Source organism: Somniosus microcephalus, chromosome 6 (assembly GCF_052327205.1).
Source record: "Somniosus microcephalus isolate GS21.2 chromosome 6, FLI_Smic_1.0, whole genome shotgun sequence".
Lineage (NCBI taxonomy): Eukaryota > Metazoa > Chordata > Chondrichthyes > Squaliformes > Somniosidae > Somniosus > Somniosus microcephalus.
The window spans coordinates 169,147,731-169,170,323 of NC_140992.1; the positions used below are offsets into that span (position 1 = coordinate 169,147,731).

At 50.3% G+C, this 22,593-nt stretch overlaps 1 protein-coding gene across 1 annotated transcript in view; it reads right to left on the bottom strand.

Moving 5' to 3' along the window:
- Positions 1-18,107: 18,107 nt before the first annotated feature.
- The window catches only part of LOC147116197 (axonemal central pair apparatus protein HYDIN-like), a 143,222-nt gene continuing 138,736 nt past the window's right edge, over positions 18,108-22,593 (bottom strand). Inside the window, exon 10 of the mRNA XM_085990922.1 lies at positions 18,108-19,369. Within this exon, the coding sequence (XP_085847048.1) occupies positions 19,053-19,369 (317 nt within the window). The 3' untranslated portion in view covers positions 18,108-19,052. The remainder of the gene's footprint in view (positions 19,370-22,593) is intronic.

The following is a 22,593-nucleotide window of genomic DNA, read 5'->3' on the forward strand; positions in this document are numbered from 1 at the left end:
CGGAGTCAATCCGACAATGGGAGGCCGAGGTTCCTGCTGGTGAACAAGGCGGGCCTTTGGACCCGGTTGGCAGACTCCCATGTCCGATTGAGATCGGGGACAGCCGTTTAAAAAAAAGCCAGAGCGGGCTCTCGCGGGCGGGCGGCGCAGGCGCGGTCAGTGCCAGCGGCGCGAGGCGGCCTGCGGGGAGTAGGCAGGGAAACCCCGTGGGCTGGCGGCTGTTAGCGAGCGGCTCACTTCGGGCGGCCCGCCCACGCTCCGGCCCCGACACCGTCAAACCTGAGAGGGGGAAGTAGAGAGAGAGAGAGAGAGAGAGGGAAGAGGAGAGAGAGGGAAGAGGAGAAGGAGAGAGAGGGAAGAGGAGAAGGAGAGAGAGGGAAGAGGAGAAAGAGAGAGAGAGAGGGAAGAGAGAGAGAGAGAGAGAGAAATTTTTTGAGCTTCAGGCCTGCCTGCAGCGGGCCTGGAGAGCAGCCCCGAGTCCCCCCTGCGTGAGGGTGAGGAGGAGGGGGGGGGTTGCTAAACACAATATAAAACTCAAATAAATTGTTATTTAATTCCCTAACACGTAATTCAAATATTTACCTTAGTTCCCTAACACACAGAAAGTGTGGGGGAAAAAATCGTGAAAAATCAAGATGGCGGCCACTCACCTCGGTTCAGAACGATAAGGCCCGCCCACACACGCACCAATTGGTTGACCGTCAGGTCACCGAAGCGTAGGATTGGTCAATTGTCAAGTCACTCAAAACTCAACTGTAGGATGGCACGCGCCAGGAACCCGCCGTACGATTGGTCGACCTCGATGTCACACGGTCGCTAATGAGATGCTAATGAGCGGAACGTTGAACGTTTTTTGGATACCGCGGGCGCGATTTTTGTCCGGCCGAAACATAAATACGCCTATGACCGGTCCGGAATCGCAAGCTTTCTTTTGAGGCGACGCGCGCGTCGGTACGCTCTATAACTTTCAAACGTATAGAGAACGGACAGACAGACAGAAGAGGTCTTTTATATATATAGATATATAATATAGATAGATATTGTGGCGACGCCACTAAGGGACTCCGATCAAATGTATATAATTCCCTTTAACAACATGTTAGCTACAGCCTGAGTCTGTATCTTGGTATATACTGTTTGCATGTGCAGAGCGCGGTCCCTTTAAAAGCGCGAGCAAACGCGATGACGTCACATCATTCATCACGTGATCCCCCACCGGCGGGAAAAACGTGATGACGTCATGACGCCAGCCATGGGACCGCCCAAGCAGTCCTTGTGGAGCCTCCGAACTGACTAGACCTGTATTCATAGTTCTCTTGCAACTGTTTGTTAAACTCAATTAGTTTTACATTAAACATCATTTGTTTGATCGCCTGAGTTGACCTCAGTCTCTTGATAGAAACTAGACATTCCTACATTGGTGACCCCGACTTTTGCGAACGGTTTTCGCAGAAGGAACGAAGCATGGAAACAAACGCCGTTGCATTGAAGCTGCCGCAATTCTGGGAGCAACAAGCGACCGCGTGGTTCATCCAGGTCGAAGCCCAGTTTGCATTACGGAACATCGTTGCGGATCAGACCCGATATTTTTACGTGGTCTCCGCACTCGACAGCTCCACCGCGCCGCGGATCGTCAGCCTGCTTGAGAACCCCCCGGATGACCGCAAGTATGAAACAATCAAGGCGCAGTTGTTACAGGTCTTCGGGCTCACGAAGTCGGAGCGCGCCCGCTGACTGCTCGCTATGCTCGGGGACTCCAAGCCGTCTGAGCTCATGAACCAAATGCTCATGCTCCTTGGCTCCGAACCGGAATGCTTCCTCTTTAGGGAGCTCTTCCTCAGTCAGTTACCGGAGCAAGTACAAGCTGCCCTGGCCAGGTCCGAAGTCACAGACTGCGCAGCGCTTGCTGCCGAAGCGGACAAGATTTTTGCGGTGACTCAGCAGTACTGCGCTGCCACGAGGCGCCCATCCCCCACAGACGCCACCCCAGCTCCTCAACCTTTGGGGCTGTGCTCCTACCATGCGCGGTTTGGCGCGAAAGCCAGATGTTGCCGCCCTCCCTGCAGCTTCTCTCCCAAAAAAAACCAACTGCAACCCCAGCAAAAGAAGAACAGGTCTGACGGGTGCCCCGCGGCTGCGATGGCAATCGGAAATTCTGGCAAGCAGCTGTTCATCACCAATTCCATCTCTGGTCGGTGATTCCTATGCGACACCGGCGCACAGTGCAGCATTATACCCGCGTTCGCTATTGATGTTCAAGCTGGGAGGCACGGCCTCTCACTCGAAGCAGCTAATGAAGGAGCTATCCGGACCTTCGGCAAACGGCGGGTCCAGGTGTGCTTCGGCGGCCAGCGATTTGTTTGGGAATTTGTTACGGCCAGGGTTTCACAAGCCATCCTCGGCACGGATTTCCTGTGCGCCAACGGCCTTCTGGTCGATGTGCAGAACCGGCGGCTGATCAACGCGGCCACGTTTCACTCCATTCCTTGCCACCGTGGTACCACCATGTCGCGCACCGTCTCCTGCGCTTTCCCAACTCCGGACGAGTTCGCTCGCCTGCTCGGTGAATTTCCGGACCTGACCAGACCTAAGTTGTCCTCTACGGCCACGAAGCATGGTGTGGAACACCACATCACTACCATCGGCCCCCCCGGTCCACGCGCGGGCCCAGCGCCTCGAACCCGGCAAGCTGGCGGTCGCGAAGGCGGAGTTCGCTACGATGGAATGCCTGGGGATTATTCGCCGGTCCAATAGTCCCTGGTCTTCGCCTCTCCACATAGTACCGAAACCTGGCGGCGGATGGTGGCCATGCGGCGACTATCGGCGACTTAACGACGCTACCACTCCTAATCGATACCCGATCCCCCACATTCAGGATTTCTCTGCCCATTTGGCTGGGAACACCGTCTTTTCCAAGGTGGATCTGGTCCGAGGCTACCACCAGGTCCCGGTACACCCGCAGGACGTGCAGAAGACCACAGTCATCACCCCATTCGGCCTTTTTGAATTTTTGAAGATGCCTTTTGGGTTGAAGAACGCTGCCCAGGCCTTCCAGCGCCTCATGGGCTCCGTGCTGCGGGACCTCAAGTTCCTTTTCGTCTATTTAGACGACATCCTCTTTGCCATTCGAAATAAGGAGGAACACATCGCGCACCTACGCACCCTCTTTCGTCGCCTCAGCCAACACGGCCTGATTCTCAACCTGGCCAAGTGTCAGTTTGGTCTGCCCCACATTGATTTCCTGGGACATCGCATCACATCGGAGGGAGCGGTGCCTTTGCAAGCAAAGGTAGAGGCGGTGACACCCTTTCCGCGCCCGCAGAACATCAAGGCCCTGCAGGAGTTCCTCGGGATGGTAAATTTTTACCACCGCTTCGTGCCTAAGGCAGCTCTGCTCATGCAGCCCCTGTACGAGGCCCTCAAGGGCAAGTCTGGCAAGGATCCGGTAAGCTGGACGGTCGACATGGACCGGGCATTCGTTGACACAATAAGCGCCCTCGCCAACGCGACCATGCTGGCGCACCCGCTGCCGGGTGCCACCATCGCCCTCACCACCAACGCATCAGACTACGCCATCGGCGCAGTGCAGGAACAGTGGGTAAATGGAACGTGGCAACCGCTGGCATTCTTCAGCCGTCAACTACGGTGAAACGAGCGGAAGTACAGTACCTTCGACCGGGAGTTGCTGGCTCTTTTTCTGGCCATCCGCCATTTCCGGTTCTTGCTGGAAGGACGTCCTTTCACTGCTTTTGTAGACCATAAGCCACTAACGTTCGCTATGGCCAAGACTGCCGAACCGTGGTCAGCCCGACAACAACGTCAGTTAACGTTTATCTCTGAATTCACTACTGATATTCAGCACGTGGCCGGTAAAGACAACCTGGTGGCGGATTGCCTCTCCCGCGCGACCGTTCAGGCAGCCCAGCTCGGCATCGACTATGCCCTCATGGCTGCGGATCAAGCCTCGGATCCAGAGGTGCAAGCTTACCGAACCAGCCCCTCTAGCCTCCAAGCGGCCGACGTCAAATTCCACGCCGCAGGCACCACGCTACTTTGTGACATCTCCGTAGGAGATCCTCGCCCTATTGTGCCGGTCGCCTGGCGCCGAAAAGTGTTTGACACCATACACGGGTTGTCACACCCTGGCATGAAGGCCTCGCAAAGGCTGATGTCGTCCAAGTTCGTTTGGCGGGGCATGCATATGGATGTCCGCGATTGGGCCAACACCTGCGTGGTCTGCCAAAAAGCCAAGGTGCAGCGTCATGTCAAAGCTCCATTGGCCACCTTCGCTGTTCCGGAGCGACGGTTCGATCACGTGAATGTGGACCTGGTGGGGCCACTTCCACCTTCTCATGGGTTTACACATATCCTTACGATTGTAGACCGCACCACTAGATGGCCAGAGGCAGTTCCCTTGTCATCCACCAATTCGGCAGACATAACCAGGGCATTCATCTCCTCTTGGGTCGCCCGTTTCGGGGTACCGGCGGACATCACTTCTGATCGTGGACCGCAATTTTCCTCTGAGCTCTGGAACGCGGTGGCTCAGGGGCTCGGCATCAAGCTACATCGCACCACAGCCTACCATCCACAGGCGAACGGCCTGTGCGAACGGTTTCACAGGTCGCTCAAAGCTGCACTGAGGGCCAGCCTCCAAGGCGCTGGATGGGTGGACAGACTACCATGGGTCCTGTTGGGTCTTCACATGGCACCCAAGGAAGATCTTCGCTCGTCCTCGGCAGAGCTCGTCTATGGCCAGCCGCTACGCGTACCAGGGGATTTCCTTCCGACTCCAACAGAGCCATGGTCCACATCTAATCAACTCATCAGCCACCAGGAGGCAGCCAGGTGTTTTGCACCAGTACCAATGTCGCATCACGGCTTTCAGAGCTCCCACGTCCCAGCAGAGCTGAAGAACGCCGAATATGTGTTCATCCACCACGACGCTCATCGGGATCTGCTCAAGGCCCCTTACACTGGTCCTTTCCGCGTGCTAGAGCCGGGAGACAAAACTTTCTCGGTGGATATCGGAGGTGAACCGGACCACATTTCGGTTGACCGGTTGAAGCCGGCACACTTGGACCTTGACCGCCCGGTCGAGACCACACAGCCGCCAAAACGTGGCCGACCACCCACAGTCGCCGTGCCAGATCAAGCGCAACCGCCCGCCAGCCCGCTCACCATCCAGCAGCTTCCACTCCAAGTGTACAGAAGTCGCTCTGACAGGCTTGTCAAGCCTCCTCGCCGTTTCACTTTTTCTGTTAAAGACAATTCTGGGGGGGGCGCATGTGGCGGAGCCACTAAAGGACTCCGATCAAATGTATATAATTCCCTTTAACAACATGTTAGCTGCAGCCCGAGTCTGTATCTTGGTATATACTGTTTGCATGTACAGAGCGCGGTCCCTTTAAGAGCGCGGGCAAACACGATGACGTCACGCCGTTCATCACGTGATCCCCCACCGGCGGGAAAAACGTGATGACGTCAGCCACGGGACCGCCCAAGCAGTCCTCATGGAGCCTCCGAACTGACGAGACCTGTATTCGTAGTTCTCTTGCAACTGTTTGTTAAACTCAATTAGTTTTACATTAAACATTGTTTGTTTGATCGCCTGAGTCGACCTCAGTCTCTTGATAGGAACTAGACATTCCTACAATATCACCTTTTACTATTCACTTGCTGCTGGAGGTTTGAAGAGGACTTTTGAAACACCGAGAGACTTTCTGGGACACTTTGTCAAGACTTCACCAACACTCTATCAACATTTATTCCGGAAATTCATTGAGGCCTTCAACTAAAAAGCATAAGTGCTGTGCTAACTTTACCTTACTGGACAACTTATAGGAGTCACCAGAAGAAAGGGAGTGCTTGGTCATCGGCATCTTGCTAGGGGCCCCCCTTGAGCTGCAGGAGGAATGGGAGGAAGATATATGAGGCCATGCAGAGCAGCAATAGCTGCCACAGGAGAGAGGGACAGTTGGTCGAGGTGGACTCCTTCCCTCCTGCAGGTACAGGACATCCCTCCTCCTCTGGGCCTCCTCCACCAGGACCTCCAGTGCCACATCACAGAACCTGTGCGCCCACTCACTTGGTCCCTGAGCCATCCTTGCAACCTGTTGCTGTGTGTCAGTCAGCACATTCCACACCTTCAACAGCAACTTGTATTTATATAGCGCCTTTAACGTAGTAAAACGTCCCAAGGTGCTTCACAGGAGCCACATAAGGAGATATTAAGGCATATGACCAAAAGCTTGGTCAAACTGATAGGTTTTAAGGAGCATCTTGAAGGAGGAAAGAGAGGTAGAGAGGCGGAGAGGTTTAGGGAGGGAATATGAGAGCTTAGGGCTTTGGCAGCTGACAGCATGGTGGAGTGATTAAAGTCAGGGATACTGAAGAGGCCAGAATTGGAGGAGCGCAGATATCTTGGAGGTTTGTAAGGCTTGAGGAGATTACAGGGCTCGAAGAGATTACAGAGATAGGGCAGGGCGAGGCCGTGGAGGGATTTGAAAACACATAAGAATTTTAACATCGAAGTGTTGCTTCACCAGGAGCCAATGTAGGTCAGCGAGCACAGGGGTGATGGGTGAACAGGACTTGGTGCAAGTTAGGACATGGGCAGCAGAGTTTACAGAGGGTAGAACATGGGAGGCCGGCAGGAGTGCATTGGAATAGTCAAGTCTGGAGATAACAAAGCCAGGGATAAGGGTTTCAGCAGCGGATGAGCTGAGACGGGGCGGAGACAGGCGATGTTATGGAAGTGGAAATAGGTGGTCTTAGTGATGGCGCAGATATGTAGTCGGAAGCTCATCTTGGGGTTAAATATGATACCAAGGTTGCAAACAGTCTGGTTCAGCCTCAGACTGCTGCCAGGGAGAGAGCTGGAGTCAGTGGCTCAGGAATGGTGTTGCTGGCGGGGACCGAAAACAATGGCTTCGGTCTCAAAGGTCCAGCTTGTTCCCAATGAATTCTGGGATACTTGACTATGTTAACCCCCTATTTACCCATAGTGTAGGTTTAACTGACTGAAGCACATTTGCAGACTGCAAGACGCCACTTCACTTATCAAACTTCGGAATGTGTGTGTTCACAGCCTCAGTAGAGCCATTGTCTAAACATGGCATGTCCTCCCAGGAGATAAGGGTACAATTAACAACCAACATCGTACCAGTCACAGGATACATGAATTACTGCGACCTTGTAGCCATCCTGCTTGTTCGACAGTTAAGGATAAAACATGTTTTCTCAAACTATAAACTATGCCAATAATGGGGAAGAGACAACAGCAGGAATGTGGGGAGTAGGATGAGACAACCAACATCTGTGACTGGCAAGGTCAGAGGGTACCCGAGTTCTAGGGGTGGGCCTGACAGTTGAGTGACTAACCACATAAACCAATAAAGAGTATCTGTTGTGACACTGTTTGTACGTGTACGCCCCCATTCTGTAGTAGGTGGGCGTTGCTTATAGAATTGTATAACTTGAATGAACTGCTGCTCGTCCCTCGAGAGTGCACCCCTATCTTGAGGAAGCTTGGTGGCTCTCCCTTGTGCACAAGTTCTCTTGGTTGTTTTAATAAATTCTGAACTTGTCCTCAATTCCGTCTCCGTCTGGAGTTTCTCCAAATTCGAATCTAACAAGTCTTCCCAATATTTAGTTGGAGGAAATTTCTGCTCATCCAAAACTGGATACCGGACAAGCAGTCTGACAATTTAGAGACAGTGGAGGGGTTGACAGAGGTGGTGGTGAGGTAGAGCTGGGTGTCGTCAGCGTACATGTCAGCGTACGCTGTGTTTTCGGATGATGTCACCGAGGGGCAGCATGTAGATGCGAAATAGGAAGGGACCAAGGATAGATCCTTGGGGGACACCAGAGATAATGGTGCGGGAGCGGGAAGAGAAGCTATCGCAGGTGAGTTTCTGGCTACGACTGGATAGACAGGAATGGAACCAGGCGAGTGCAGTCCCACCCAGCTGGAGGATGGTGGAGAGGCGTTGGAGAAGGATGGTGTCGACAATCGTGTCAAAGGCTGCAGACAGGTCAAGAAGGACGAGGGCGGATAGTTTACCTTTGCCACAGCCCACATGTACTGCTCCAGGAAAATTGCGTCTAATCAGCACTTGAGTGCTAAACCTGAAAGTGACTGGTTTAGCACCTCCAGGCAAGTTCAAATTATGATAATCAACAATTAGGACCAAAATTGCATGCGAAAACCAGACTTTCAAACAGGCCTGTCTTATTAGCACAGCACTCACTTAGCGCCTGTTTACATCCGTTCACCAAAATAACCTGCAGTAAGTGTAAGAGGTTAGCTAGGGAAAAAGTGGTCTTCATAAAAGTAGCAGATGATGTGAAGGTTACACAAAAAGAGGAGAGGGGAGTTATGGACAGGATAGTAAAAATAGTTAGCGAAGATGTACTAAAAAGATTCGCATTACTGAAAGTTGGTAAGTCACCTGGTCCAGGTAGAATGCATCTTAGGTTGCTGAAAGAAGCAAAGGTAGAGATAGCATAGGTCACAATCTTTCAATCTTCATTGGATACAGGAGTAGTTATCCCCAGTGTCCTGGCCAATATTTAACCCTCAACCAACATAACAAAAAAACCAGATTATCTGGTCATTAGCACATTGCTATTTGTGGGAGCTTGCTGTGCACAAATTGGCTGCTGCGTTTCCCACATTACAACAGTGACTCCACTTCAAAATTACTTCACTGGCTGGAAAGTGCTTTGAGACATTTGGTGGTCGTGAAAGGCGCTATATAAATGCAAGTCTTTCTTTCTTTAGTGCTGGAGGATTGGAGGGTTGCTGATGTTACACCACTATTCAAGAAAAGGTAGAGAGATAAACCAGGAAACTACAGGCCAGTCAGCCTAACATCAGTGGTGGGGAATTATTGGAAATCGTTATCAGGGTCAAAATAAACTTTCATTTGGAAAGGCATGGGTTAATTAAGGAGAGCCAGCATGGATTTGTTAAAGGCAAATTGTGTCTGACTAACTTGATTGAATTATTTGATGATGTACCAGAGAAGGTTGATCAAGGTAGTGCAGTAGATGTTGTATACATAGACTTTCGGAAGGCATTCGCCACACAGGAAGCATCTTAAGAAGATAGAAGCCCATGGAATTAAGGGGAAAGTGACGGAATGGATACAGAATTGGCTCAGTGACAGGAAGAAGAGGGTGATGATGGATGGATGTTTTTCAAACTGGGAGGTGGTTTGCAGTGTTGTTCCCCAAGGGTGAGTTTTGAGTCTATTACTCTTTTCAATTTTTATAGACAACCTAGAATTGGGCGCAGGGAGCAGCATTATAAAAGTCTGTAGATGACACAAAACTTGGCAATGTAGCAGATAGTGATGGGGATAATTGCAGACTTCAGGATAACATAGAAAGTATGGTGAAATGGGCAGAAGCATGGCAGATGGAGTTCAATGTGGAAAAGTGAGAAGTGACGCACATTGGGAGGACTAATATGGAATGACAGTATACTATAAATAGCACAATTTTGAAAAGAGTAGATGAGAAGTGAGACCTTGGTGTCCTTATACATAAATCCTTAAAGGTGGCAGGGCATGTTGATAAGGTGGTTAAAAAAGTAACATTCGAGCCACACAATTGCCAGGCAATGACTATCTCCAACAAGAGAGAGTCTAACTACCACCCCTTGACATTCAACGGCATTACCATCGTCGAATCCCCCACTATCAACATCCTGGGGGTCACCATTGACCAGATTCTTAACTGGACCAGCCACATAAATACTGTGGCAACAAGAGCAGGTCAGAGGCTGTGTATTCTGTGGCGAGTGTCTCACCTACTTTCCACCAGCTACAAGGCACAAGTCAGGAGTGTGATGGAATACTCTCCAATTGCCTGGATGAGTGCAGTTCCAACGACACTCAAGAAGCTCGACACCATCCAGGACAAAGCAGCCCGCTTCATTGGCACCCCATCCACCACCTTAAACATTCACTCCCTCCACCACTGGTGTACCGTGGCTGCAGTGTGTACCATCTACAAGATGCACTGCAGCAACTCACCAAGGCTTCTTCGGCAGCACCTCCCAAACCCGTGACCTCTACCACCTGGAAGGACAAGGGCAGCAAGCACATGGGCACACCGCCACCTCTATGTTCCCCTCCAACTCACACACCATCATGGCTTGGAAATATATCGCCGATCCTTCATCGTCGCTGGGTCAAAATCCTGAAACTCCCTCCCTAACAGCACTGTGGGAGTACCTTCACCTCACGGACTGCAGCGGTTCAAGACGGCAGCTCACCACCACCTTCTCAAGGGCAATTAGGGATGGGAAATAAATGCTGGCCTTGCCAGAGTCGCCCACATCCCATGAATGAATAAAAAAAATATATATATGGTATATATATGGGTTACTTGGGTTTATAAACAGAGACATCGAACATAAAAGCAAAGAGATTATACTAGAACTTTATACATCACGTGTTAGGTCTCAGTTGGACGACTGTGGACAAGTCTGGGCATCACAATTCAGGAAAGTTGTAAAGACCTTAGAAGGTACCTTGTGATAAAGTACCACATATTAGACTTGTTAGTATAATTGAAGCCTAAGGGGGAAAAATTTGGTGCTTTGCGCCTCCCGTTAGTGCTCTAAGAGGGCGCTAATGGGACGCAAAGCAACTAGCGCCTGGGCGCGTCGATATTTGCGCTGCTCGTAAAATTGACCAGACATTTTGCGGCAGCGCTAAACATTACCACCACGATCTCTTGCGCCCGCAGATCGTGACGCCAGTCGAGCGTGCAACGCCACAGTAGCGCCCCGGGCCGGATATTGAGTGGCACCCCCTGCCTTTCCGCCTGCCACTAGCAACGACAGGTTGAGGGGAACGTTTTGCAGTCAGGAAGGGACTGGGGAAGCGCTATTTAAAGGCGACCGCTTCCTGTCCTTTTTTTTGGCGACATTTTTGAACCACGCATTGAGAGAGAGAGAGAGAGAGAGAGAGAGAAAGAGAGACTTCTGGAGAAATTCAACGCTGTGTGAAGGAGTTTTAGGTACTGAGCAGCACTTTGCAGGTTCATTTTGATTTGACCTTCCTTGCATCGATTTAGAAGAGACTATGGGAGCTGCACTCAGCTGTTTCCCTGGGCCTCTCCATTGTTCTTTCCAGCAGATTTGATGTACAGGTTTCTCCAGATCGAGATTCAAGGCTGCAATGAGCAGGGTGTGGATGGAGAGCAAGATCGACCCTCCCCTTTAAGAACTGGCTGGTGCCTGTGTGTCTGTGTTCCATTACTGACTGACATCACATGAGCTTCGCCAACACACTGAAGTAACGCCTCGCTCCTCGGCGTTAGCACCTTAAGAGAGGTGTGTAGCGCCTGATTTAGCGCTCCAATCACCTCCAGGGGCGATAGAAGCCAATTTTGCAGTCGGAGGCGATAATTAGCGCCAGGCGCTAAACTTTGCGCCCCAAACGGGGAGATACTAAACTTCTCCACCTAAGGGTTTAAAGGAGCAGTTGCAGCATGGATGCAAAATTGGCTAAGGGATAGAAAACAGAGAGTTGTGGTGAATGGCTGTTTTTCAGACTGGAGGGAGGTGTACAGTGGCCTTTCCAAGGTCCAGTACTAGGACCACTGTTCCCTGTAATCTGCGTGGCCGTGCAGTGCTCCGGGGAGCCCGCGCAGCGCTCCAGGGAAGCCGTGCAGCCAGCTTTTCAATACAAAAACCACGCATGCACGGTATTTGGAATGGCATGCGTATTCCTTTAAAGGAGCCGCGTGGCGCCAAACAATATTAGAGGGAAGATTGACTAGGAGCACTGCTGTTTTTGATATACGTTAATGACTTGCACTTTGGGGTAGAGGGCACAATTTCCAAATTTGCAGACAAAACAAAATTTGGAAGTGTAGTAAACAGTGAGGAAGATAGTAATAAACTTCAAGAGGAGATAGACAGGCAGGTGGAATGGGCAGACACATGGCAAATGAACTTCAACGCAGAAAAGTGTGAGGTTGTAGGAACGGAGGTTCCTATTGAAAAGACTGAGTTCGACTCAGGCAATTAAAACAATGAACTTTAATGGAACAAAACAGGTTTTAACTAGAAACTGCTGGAATACATCAACTACAGGTCGGCACTGGCGATGAGAATGTCATCAAGGTAGACGAAGATGAAGCGTAGGTCTCAGAGCACGGAGTCCATTAAATGCTGGAACGCCTGTGCTGCATTTAAGCCAAACGGCATCTGCAGGAACTCAAAGAGGCCAAAAGGGGTGATGACTGCGGTTTTTGGGACGTCTTGTGGGGTGCACGGGAACCTGGTGATATCCCCGGACGAGGTCGACTTTAAAAAAGATAGAATTTCCCGACAAATGGGCCGAGAAATCCTGAATATGCGGAATCGGGTACCGATCCGGAGTGGTGGCGTCGTTTAGGCGTCAGTAGTCACCGCATGGCCACCAGCTGCCGCCCGGTTTCGGAACAATGTGGAGAGGCGAGGACCAGGGACTATTGGATCATCGAATGATCCCGAGCCGCTCCATCGTGTCGAACTCCGCTTTCGCAGCCGCGAGCTTGACAGGTTCGAGCCTTCTAGCCCGCGCATAGTGGTGATATGATGTTCAACACCATGCTTCGTTGCCGAGGAGGAGAAAGTGGGCCTTGTCAGCTCTGGAAACTCTCCAAGGAGCCGAGTGAAGTCATCCGGAGGAGGGAAGGCGCAGGCAATAGAGCGCGACACGGAGGTACCGTGGTAGCACGGAGTTGAGTGGAAGGTGGCTGCGTTGATCAGCCGGCGGTGCCGGACATCGACGAGGAGGCTGTTGGCACACAGAAAATCCGCCCCTAGGATGGCCTGTGAGACTGTGGCCGTGACGAATTCCCAAAAGAAGCGCTGACCGCCGAAACAGACTTCGACCCGCCGCTTTCGGAAAGTTCGAATTGCTGCGCCATTAGCCGCTACGAGGGAAAAACCGAGGTTCCCAGCCTGCATATCGAGCTTCGACGCAGGTAGAATGCTACACTGTGCCCCGGTGTCACAAAGAAAACGTCAGCCCGATAGGGAATCGGTGATATAAAGAAGTTTCCCCGTAGATCCGACGGCCATCGCAACCGCGGAGCGCCCGTTAGACCCGGTCGTCCTTCGCCAGGAACGCTGCAGGAGCTTTGTTGTTTTTTTTCTGAGCGAAAAACTGCAGGGGGAGCGGCAGCATCGTGCTTTCGCGCCAAAACGGGCGTGGTAGGAGCACCAGCCCGCTGTAGGAGGAGCTGGAACCGCGTCTGTGGGGGATGGGTGTGTCGTGGCCGCGCAGCACTGCTGGGTTACCGTGAAAATCTTATCGGCTTCGGCAGCAAGCTCGGCGCAGTCTGTAATGTCAGATCTGGCTAGGGCAGCCTGTACCTGCTCAGGCATTTGGTAGAGGAAAAGCTCCTGGAAGAGGAAGCATTCCGGTTCGGCACCCAAGAGCGTGAGCATTTGGCTCACGAGCTCGGACGGTTTGGAGTCCCCGAGGCCAGGCAACGTGATGAGCCGGCGAGCGCGCTCTGACTTCGAGAGCCCGAAGACCTGAAGCAACCGTGCCTTAATCGCATCATACTTGCTGTCAGTAGGAGGACTACCGAGGAGGCTGATGATCCGTGAGGCAGTTGCGCTGTCGAGGGCGGAGACCACGTAATAATAACGGGTCTGATCCGCGACGATGTTCCTGATGGCGAACTGGGCTTCAGCCTGGATAAACCAGGCATCTGGTTGTTGCTCCCAGAACTGTGGCAGTTTCAGCGTGACGGCGTTCGTGTCCATGATGAATCTTCCACGAAAATTGTTTGTAGAAATCGGGGTCACCGATGTAGGAACGGAGGTTCCTATCGAAAAGACTGAGTTCGACTCAGGCAATTAAAACAATGAACTTTAATGGAACAAAACAGGTTTTAACTAGAAACTGCTGGAATACATCGAATACAGGTCTGCTCTCCTTGAAGGCTCCACGAGGACTGATCCCCTGGTCTGAAGGCTGACGTCATGACGTCATCACGTTATTCCCGCCATTGGGGAATCACGTGACTAACGGCATGACGTCATCACGTTGAAACTGCGCTGTAAAGGTAACTAGACATTGTACAGTCAAACAGTGTAATTAAAGGTACAAGCACAGACAGTAACTACATTGCTGTTAAAGGAATTATGTACAACCGCTCTGAGTCCTTTGGTGGCTCTGCCACAAGGTGATCTATTTTGTAGGAGGAATGAGGAGAGACAATACACACTGAATGGTACAATTTTAAAGGGGGTGCAAGAACAGAGACACCTGGGGTGCTTGTGCACAAATTTTTCAAGGTGGCAGCACTGGTTAACAAAGCAGTGACTAAAGCATATGGGATCCTGTGCTATATAAATAGAGGCATAGAGTACAAAAGCCAGGAAGTTATGCTAAATCTATTTAAAGCATTAGTTCGGTCCCAGCTGGAGTATTGTTTCCCATTCTGGGCACCACACTTTAGGAAGGACGGGAAGGCTTTGGAGAGGGTGCAGAAGTGATTTACTACAATGGTTCCAGGGATGAGGGAATACAGTTATGTGGATAGACTGCAGAAGCTGAGGTTATTCTCCTTGGAGCAGAGAAGGTTAAGAGGAGATTTGATAGAGATGTTTAAAATCATGAAGGGTTTAGATAGAGTAAATAAAGAGAAAGTGTTTCCAATGACTGAAGGGTTAATAATGAGAGGGCACAGATTTAAGGTGATTGGCAAAAGAACCAGCGGTGAGGAAACTTTTTTACGCAACGAGTGGTTAGGATTTGGAATGCACTGCCTGTTGGGTGGTGGATACAGATTCAATTGTAGCCTTCAAAAGGGAATTGGATAAATACTTGGAGAAAAAATTGCAGGGATATGGGGGGAGTGGGACTAACTGGATTGCTCTTCGACAGAGCTGGTGCAGACTCCATGGGCTGAATGGCCTCCTTCTGTGCTGTACAATTCTGTGAAGGGGTACAGAGGACGTTTACAAGGATGAGGGACTTCAGTTTTGAGGTGAGGTTGGAAAAGTTAGGACTGTTCTCATTGGAACAGAGAAGGTTAAGTGGTGACCTAAAGTAGAGTAGAGTGTAAAAAACTATTCCCTCTGGCAAATGGTTCAATACCAGAGGTCACAGGTTTAAAATCATTGGCAAAAAATCTAGAGGGGAGATGAGGAGAATTTGTTTCACTCAGAGAGTTGTCGGGATCTGGAATACTCTACCTGAAGAGGTGGTGGAAGCTGATTCCATAAATAATTTTAAAAGGGAGTTGGACAAGTACTTGAGGATGAGGAATTTACAGGGTTACGAACAGAAAGCGGGGATGTGGGACTAAGCACGACGGCTCTTTCAAAGAGCCAACACAGGCACGACGGACTAAATGGCCTCCTCTGTGCTGCACGTTTCTATGGTTCTATGTTGCTCTGAACACACATACTGAACCTAGATGTAATTGTGCTACATCCATGTGAGAAAAAGTACTTTGCTGGAAGTGGTACAAATGAAATCCTCACTGCCATGGATATATTAATGTCAACAGGAACATTGGATAAATGATCACCACATCTTATTGAATGTTCCAGACGCCATGACAGTTCGCACTGGGGAGGGTGAAGAGTCCAAGATTATCATTTGGCACCCATCTAATTTTGTAGGAGGCACCGGAAATGCCTGTCAAGTTTGCCATTTGTTGTGTTAAAATGAGCTCCTGATGACATCACTTAGACGTATATGCAATTTCCTGAGTTCACATCAGCGTAGTGCTCAGCGAGAGCTGGTGTGAACCCAGTTGAAGGCCCCTTTTACTAGGGAATGGTTTGCAGGCACCCCTCCAAGTGGCCACGCTTAAGGTGTGAGCTGTAACAGTGAGTGCTGGCAGGCTATTCTACCATAGAGGTCATCACAGCTGAACCCCGACACCTAAACAGGAGTCACTGCACAATGATCAGCAGCAGGAATCCTGGTTGGCTTTTACCTTGCTAGCCCAGGGGCATTGAGCTCAACTTCATTTGAAGCCCATGCTCCTCAATTAGGAGTACGTTATATTGGGTGTTAAATAACGCTACTGAATTTCTTTTTGCCACACCTCCTCCCATTGGAAGGCTGTGCTACCACAACTTGTTGCCTAAGGACATGGCTAAGAACTGAGACAATTGACTGATACAAGTTGGCCGAATGGGAGTCCAACTCTTCAACTGCAGCCAGCTGGCTCCCTGAACAGGAGTTCAATGTTGTACCAGCAGCACTCAAGCCCTTGGATGATATTTTGCCACAAAAAAAGGAAAAACTTTCAGGGCTATGGGGAAAGAACAGGGGAGTGGGACTAATTGGTAGTGCTTTCAGAGTGTCGGCACAGGCACGATGGGCCAAATGGCCTCCTTCTGTGCTGTAAGATTCTTTAATACTACAGCTCGTAAGTCACCCGCATTCCGAATGTCCTCTCAACGTATAATAAGGACTCATTGGTCCTGACGTTCCACTTGCCTGAAATCGCTGTACGTGGCAGGACTTCCGCTCGCCACACGGAGCTGCCCCGCACCCTGGTTGATCTTCCAGCTTCGGGGTTATTAACGCATTGGTGGTGAGGGGCCCAGCGGTTCGAGGGGGAAGAGGTTTTCTGCGGCTGGCCTTGGAGACCTGTCACGCGGGCGGTGCCAAAAGCAGAGACACCGAATCCCAGCGCCTGCGTCTGCACAAGTGTTTGCTCTGTAATCGGCCGCACATGCTTTAATAAAATCCCTCTCTACCCAATACTGGATACCGGGAACAAACAAATAATAGGACTGGTGCCAGACGGTGCATTATTGAATTGTGGCTGCATGCAAATGGTTACTGGCAGGAAAGCCAATGGCCGAGGAACTGGGCTGGAACACTGCGGAGCATTTCCTCATCCAATTCTCTGCCCCAGAATTTAGCAGGTGGGTGGGTGGGCAGGCGAAAGATTCCAGTAATTAACTACCCTGCCCAGTTTCCTTGATTAGGTCATCAAACAATCCAGGCTGACACTCCAGTGCAATACTACGATGTCAGAGGTGCCGTCTTTCGGATGAGACGTTAAACCGAAGCCCTGTCTGCCTTCTCAGGTAAAAGATCCCATGCCACTATTCGAAGAGGAGCAAGGGATTTTTCCCCGGTGTCCTGGACAGTATTTATACCTCAACAACCAACACCTACAATAGATTATCTGGTCAGTTATCAAATTGCTGTTTGTGGGAGCTTGCTGTGCACAAATTGGCTGCCGTGTTTCCTACATTACAACAGTGACTACACTTCAAAAGTACTTCATTGACTGTAAAGCGCTTTGTGACATCCTGAGGTCATGAAACACGCTATATAAATGTAAGTCTTTTTATCTTTCTTTAAATATAAATAGTTCACACAAAAAAATGGGGTAGCCGTAAACAAGGTGTGATAGTCACAATTGTTATCATTTTACTTCAAAAGGCAATATTTATAGAATGTTACAGCACAGAAACAGGCCATTCACCCCAACAGGTGTTTATGTTCCACACGAGCCTCCTCCCGTCCAAATTCATCGAACCCAATCAGCATATCCTCCCTCACCTCTTTTTCCGGTACATCGATGACTGTATTGGTGCCTTTTCCTGCTCTCGCCCTGAACTAGATAAGTTCATTCACTTTACTTCCAATTTCCACCCTTCCCTCACCTTCACATGATCCATCTCCGACTCTTCCCTTCCCTTCCTTGACTTCTCCGTCTCCATTTCTGGTGATCGGCTTTCGACAATCATCCACTACAAGCCCACCGAGTCCCACAGCTACCTGGACTACGCTTCCTCCCACCCCGCTTCCTGTAAGGACTATATTCCATTCTCTCAGTTTCTCCGTCTCCGCCGTGTCTGTTCTTACGATGCCACCTTCCATACCAGTGCTTCTGACATGTCTTCCTTTTTCCTCAACTGAGGATTCCCCTCTACTGTGGTTGGCACGGCCCTTGACCATGTCCGTTCTATTTCCTGCACTTCTGCTCTCACCCCTTCCCCTCCCTCCCAGAACCACAACAGGGTTCCCCTTGTCCTCACCTTTCACCCCACCAGCCTCCACATTCAACGTATCATCCTCCGCCATTTCCGCCACCTCCAACGTGATCCCACCACCAAACACATCTTCCCCTCACCTCCCCTTTCAGCATTCCGAAGGGACTGCTCCCTCCGCGATACCCTGGTCCACTCCTCAATCACCCCCAACAGCCCTTCTCCTTCATCTGGCACCTTCCCGTGCAAGCGCAGGAGATGCAACACATGCCCTTTTACCTCCTCCCTTCCCACTGTCCAGGGCCCCAAACAACCCTTCCAGGTGAAGCAGCGATTTACTTGTACTTCTTGCAATTTAATATACTGTATTCGCTGCTCACGATGCGGTCTCCTCTACATTGGGGAGACCAAATGCAGATTGGGCGACCGCTTTGCAGAACACCTCCGTTCAGTCTGTAAGGGTGACCCTGAGCTTCCGGTCGCCTGTCACTTTAATTCACCGCTTCACTCCCGCTCTGATCTCTCTGTTCTCGGCCTATTACATTGTTCCAATGAAGCTCAACGTAAGCTTGAGGAACAGCACCTCAGCTTTCGATTAGGCACTTTACAGCCTGCCGGACTCAACATTGATTTCAACAATTTCAGATAATTATCCCTGCCCCCATTTTTCATGCAGTATGATTTTTGCCACTCCCATTTGCAACATTTTATCTTTCCTGCCTCTTACAAAAGTACAGGATGTTCTTTCAATTCCTTCCTCCCCTCCTAACGCCCCCCCCCCCCGCCCCCCCGTCTCTGCACCTGCTGAATATCTGTTACATCTCCAGCTTTTTCCAGTTCTGATGAAGGGTCCCAGACCTGAAACGTTAACTCTGTTTCTCTCTCCATGGATGCTGCCTGGCCTGCTGCGTATTTCCAGCATTTTCTGTTGTTATTTCAGCATATCCTTCTATTCCTTTCTCCCTCTAGCTTCCCCTTCAATGCATTTATGTTATTCGGCTCAACCACTCCATGTGGTAGCAAGTTCCACATTCTAACCACTGATAGTGAGAATCATTCCTTAACTCGGAAGCTGTGCTGTGCTGGTCCATGAATGAGTTTGTACAATAACCAGACTTGTTGAGTTACAACCTGTCTTTACCTTGTTAGTAAGTGCTTTTACAGACACCACCACATCACAGGATACTTTTCCCGCGTTGATGATCTTGAAGCGGGCTTCAGCCTGCTCTCCGACATGTATGTTGTGGAAGAGGAATCTCTTCTCATCTTCCACATAGACGCTGCTGCTCCCCGCAGTCTGAAGGCACTGGTGGAGATTAATGTTCTGGCAGATACGATGCTCCTCAAAGATGGAAGCAATGTCATCCACCACAATACCTGGGCAAGCAATTGAAACCAGTTAGTCTATAGTAAAGGAAGAGCCCACCGGCAGGCTTTCAATAGCATAATGCACAGGCAACAGGTTACAAAATATTACGTTTTTCTGAAGGAATTTAAAAAGCATTTCAGCAGTGTGGAAATCAAACCTACTTCTTACACAACAAACCCAGATGCTCAAATTTTCAACTTACAAACCCTAAAAGCACATCTTTTTCTCAGCAGGCCATTCTAAGGTTCTGGGGATGAATTTCCTTAGGGTTTGTCCCGTTCTGCCACTGTATCTCCGAGGTTTCCACCAGACCCCCACTGAAGCTACAGCAATGGAGCAAGAGAAGGCCTGAGGAAATTCAACCTCTATATTTTGGATGGAATAATAGGGTAAAAATTGTATTGTGCCCAATCCTGGGTTATATTGAGGACACACATCAGGAAATTGCACACTCCCAGTCCATGATCTCCTGGTCATTTTGCTGATATCCTGTAGTTAGAAAATGTAAAGATTATGAAAATGTGAAACAGAAAGCGACATTGAGAAAAAGACACACAGGCAGAGCGAGAGAGACAGACAGGCAGACAAAGAGAGGCAAGACAGACGTACAGAAAGACAGAGAGATACACAGAGAGGGAATATAGTAAGAAACATAGGAACAGGAGTAGGCCATTCAGCCCCCCAAACCTGTTCTGCCATTCAATTAGATCATGGCTGATTTGTATTTTAACTCCATTTACCCGACCTGGTTCCATGTCCCTTAATACCCTGTCCTAACAAGAATCTATCAATCTCAGTTTCAGGTACAGAGTAGACACATTCCCATGAGAGGAAAAGGAAGGGCATCCAAAGCTAGCACTCCCTGGAAGACTAAAGATATAGAGGTTAAAATGAGCCAGAAAAAGGAGGCTTATGACAATTGTAACGTTCATAATACTACAGAGAACCAAGCTGAATATAGAAAGTACAGAGATTTTAAAAAGGGAATAAGAGGAGCAAATAGAAGAGTATGAGAATAGGTTAGCAGGTAACATAAAAGGGAACACAAAAGTCTTTTATGAACACATAAATAGTAAAAGGGTAGTCAAAGGAAGGGAAGGCCAATTAGGGACCAAAAAGGAGATAGTCTTGTGGAGGCAGAGGGCTCGGCTGAGGTACTAAATGAGTACTTTGTGTCTGTCTTCACTAAAGAAGAGGATGTTGCCGATGTAGCAGAAAAGGAGGAGGCATGAGCGATATTGGATAGGATAAAAATAGATAAAAAGAGGAGTTACCTAAAAGGTTGGCAGTCCTCAAAGTAGAAAAGTCACCTGGTCCAATGGGATGCACCCTAGGTTAGTGAGGGAAGTAAGGGTGGAAATTTCCAATCTTCTAATCCTCCTCGGATATGGCGGTGGTTCCAGAGGAATGGAAGATTGCAAATGTTACACCCCTGTTTAAAAAAGGGGAGAGGGATAAACCCAGGCAGTGTAACATCAGTGGTGGGAAAACTTTTGTGGTAAACCACTGTTTGTATTCCTGTTTGTCCTGTTTGTATTCCACTGTGTACATGCCTGGACATGCCTCGGCTGACTCCTCCCACAGGTCCTAGTATAAAGGTGACTGCTCCCCAGCCCTTTGTATCCTGGACCGGTCGACCACGCGAGGCAGACCTCCATTCTGTTGTTAATAAAAGCCTTTAGTTACTCTTCTAACTCTCAGTCTTTTATGAGTAATTGATAGCGCATCAATTTTATTAACAACATTTTTATAATGGAGAAGATCCTCACACCAGCATGCCTGGACTTAGATCATCGGGAGGCGGACTCATCCACCAAGTTTACTCACTGGCTTAAGTGTTTCGAAAAATTCCTGACCGCCTCCGAAGCAATCAAATCGGACGAGGACAAACTGGATGTCCTGACCTCCAAAGTGAACCATCGAGTGTACTCGGTCATCCAAGACGCGACCTCGTACGCGGACGCTATCAAGCTCCTCAAGGACCAGTACACGCGCCCAGTGAACGAAGTGTACGCCAGGCACCTCCTGGGGAGTCGTAAACAACAACCTGGGGAATCGACCGTGGAATACCTTCAGGCACTGTCTGTGCTTGGCCGGGCCTGTGGTTGTAAGGATGTAAAGGCCGCCGTGTACACAGAGGAACTTATCCGGGACGCTTTTGTAGCGGGCCACAGATCCAATTACACCCGACAACGACTGTTGGAGCAGAGTAACCTCGACCTCAACAAGGCCTCTGAACTCGCACTATCGTTGGATGCAGCCAACCAGGGCATGGATGCCTACTCCTCTGCACCGTGGACGCCGCGGGGAATGACAGCCTGGGACACGGTAGGACCACCTCATAGCGCCGTGCCACCCCAGCCACACCCCAACAACGGCCCAACTACCGCAGCAGTGTCCCAAGGCCAGACAGCAGTGCCCCAAGGCCAGAAATGCTACTTCTGTGGCCAGGCAAAACACCCCAGAGCGCGCTGCCCGGCGAAAAACGCGATCTGCTCGGGCTGCGGGAAGAAGGGGCACTACGCTAGCATCTGCAGGGCCAAAGCCACCCCGAACCCCAGCAGCGCCGTGTGTGGGCCATGCGGGCCGCCACCTTGGACCTCCCCGGCCATGTGCGAATCACCGGTACAGCAGCCATTTTGGATGCCTCCAGCCACATGGGGATCATGGACGCCGCCATCTTGGACGACAGCCGGGACGCAGCAGGCCCCCGACACCGCCTCATCTGATACCCGCAGCGACACACCGACCCCTACGCTGGCATCCGTTACACTGGACCAAGCGAGACCGCACCAACTGGCCAGTTCCACAATGGACATTAAGGTAAATGGTCACGATACAATCTGCCTTTTTGACTCTGGGAGCACGGAAAGCTTCATCCACCCCGACACGGTGCGGCGTTGCTCTCTCCCAGTCCTGCCTGCGCAACAGTGGATTTCTATGGCCTCCGAGTCCCAGTCGGCGGACATCGGCGGCTACTGCGTGGTGACACTCGTAGTAGACGGGACCGTGTACGATCATTTTAAACTTCTGGTCCTGCCTGACCTCTGCGCTGCCGTCCTGCTGGGGTTAGATTTTCAGTGCCACCTTAAAAGTGTTACGATGGCGTACGGTGGACCCCTACCCCCACTCACAGTCCGCAGCCAGCAGCTTCCAAATTGCCCGCCGCGCACCAGGTGCAACCTCTCCACACTCAGAGTCACCCCCCCACCACTGTTTGCTAACCTCACCC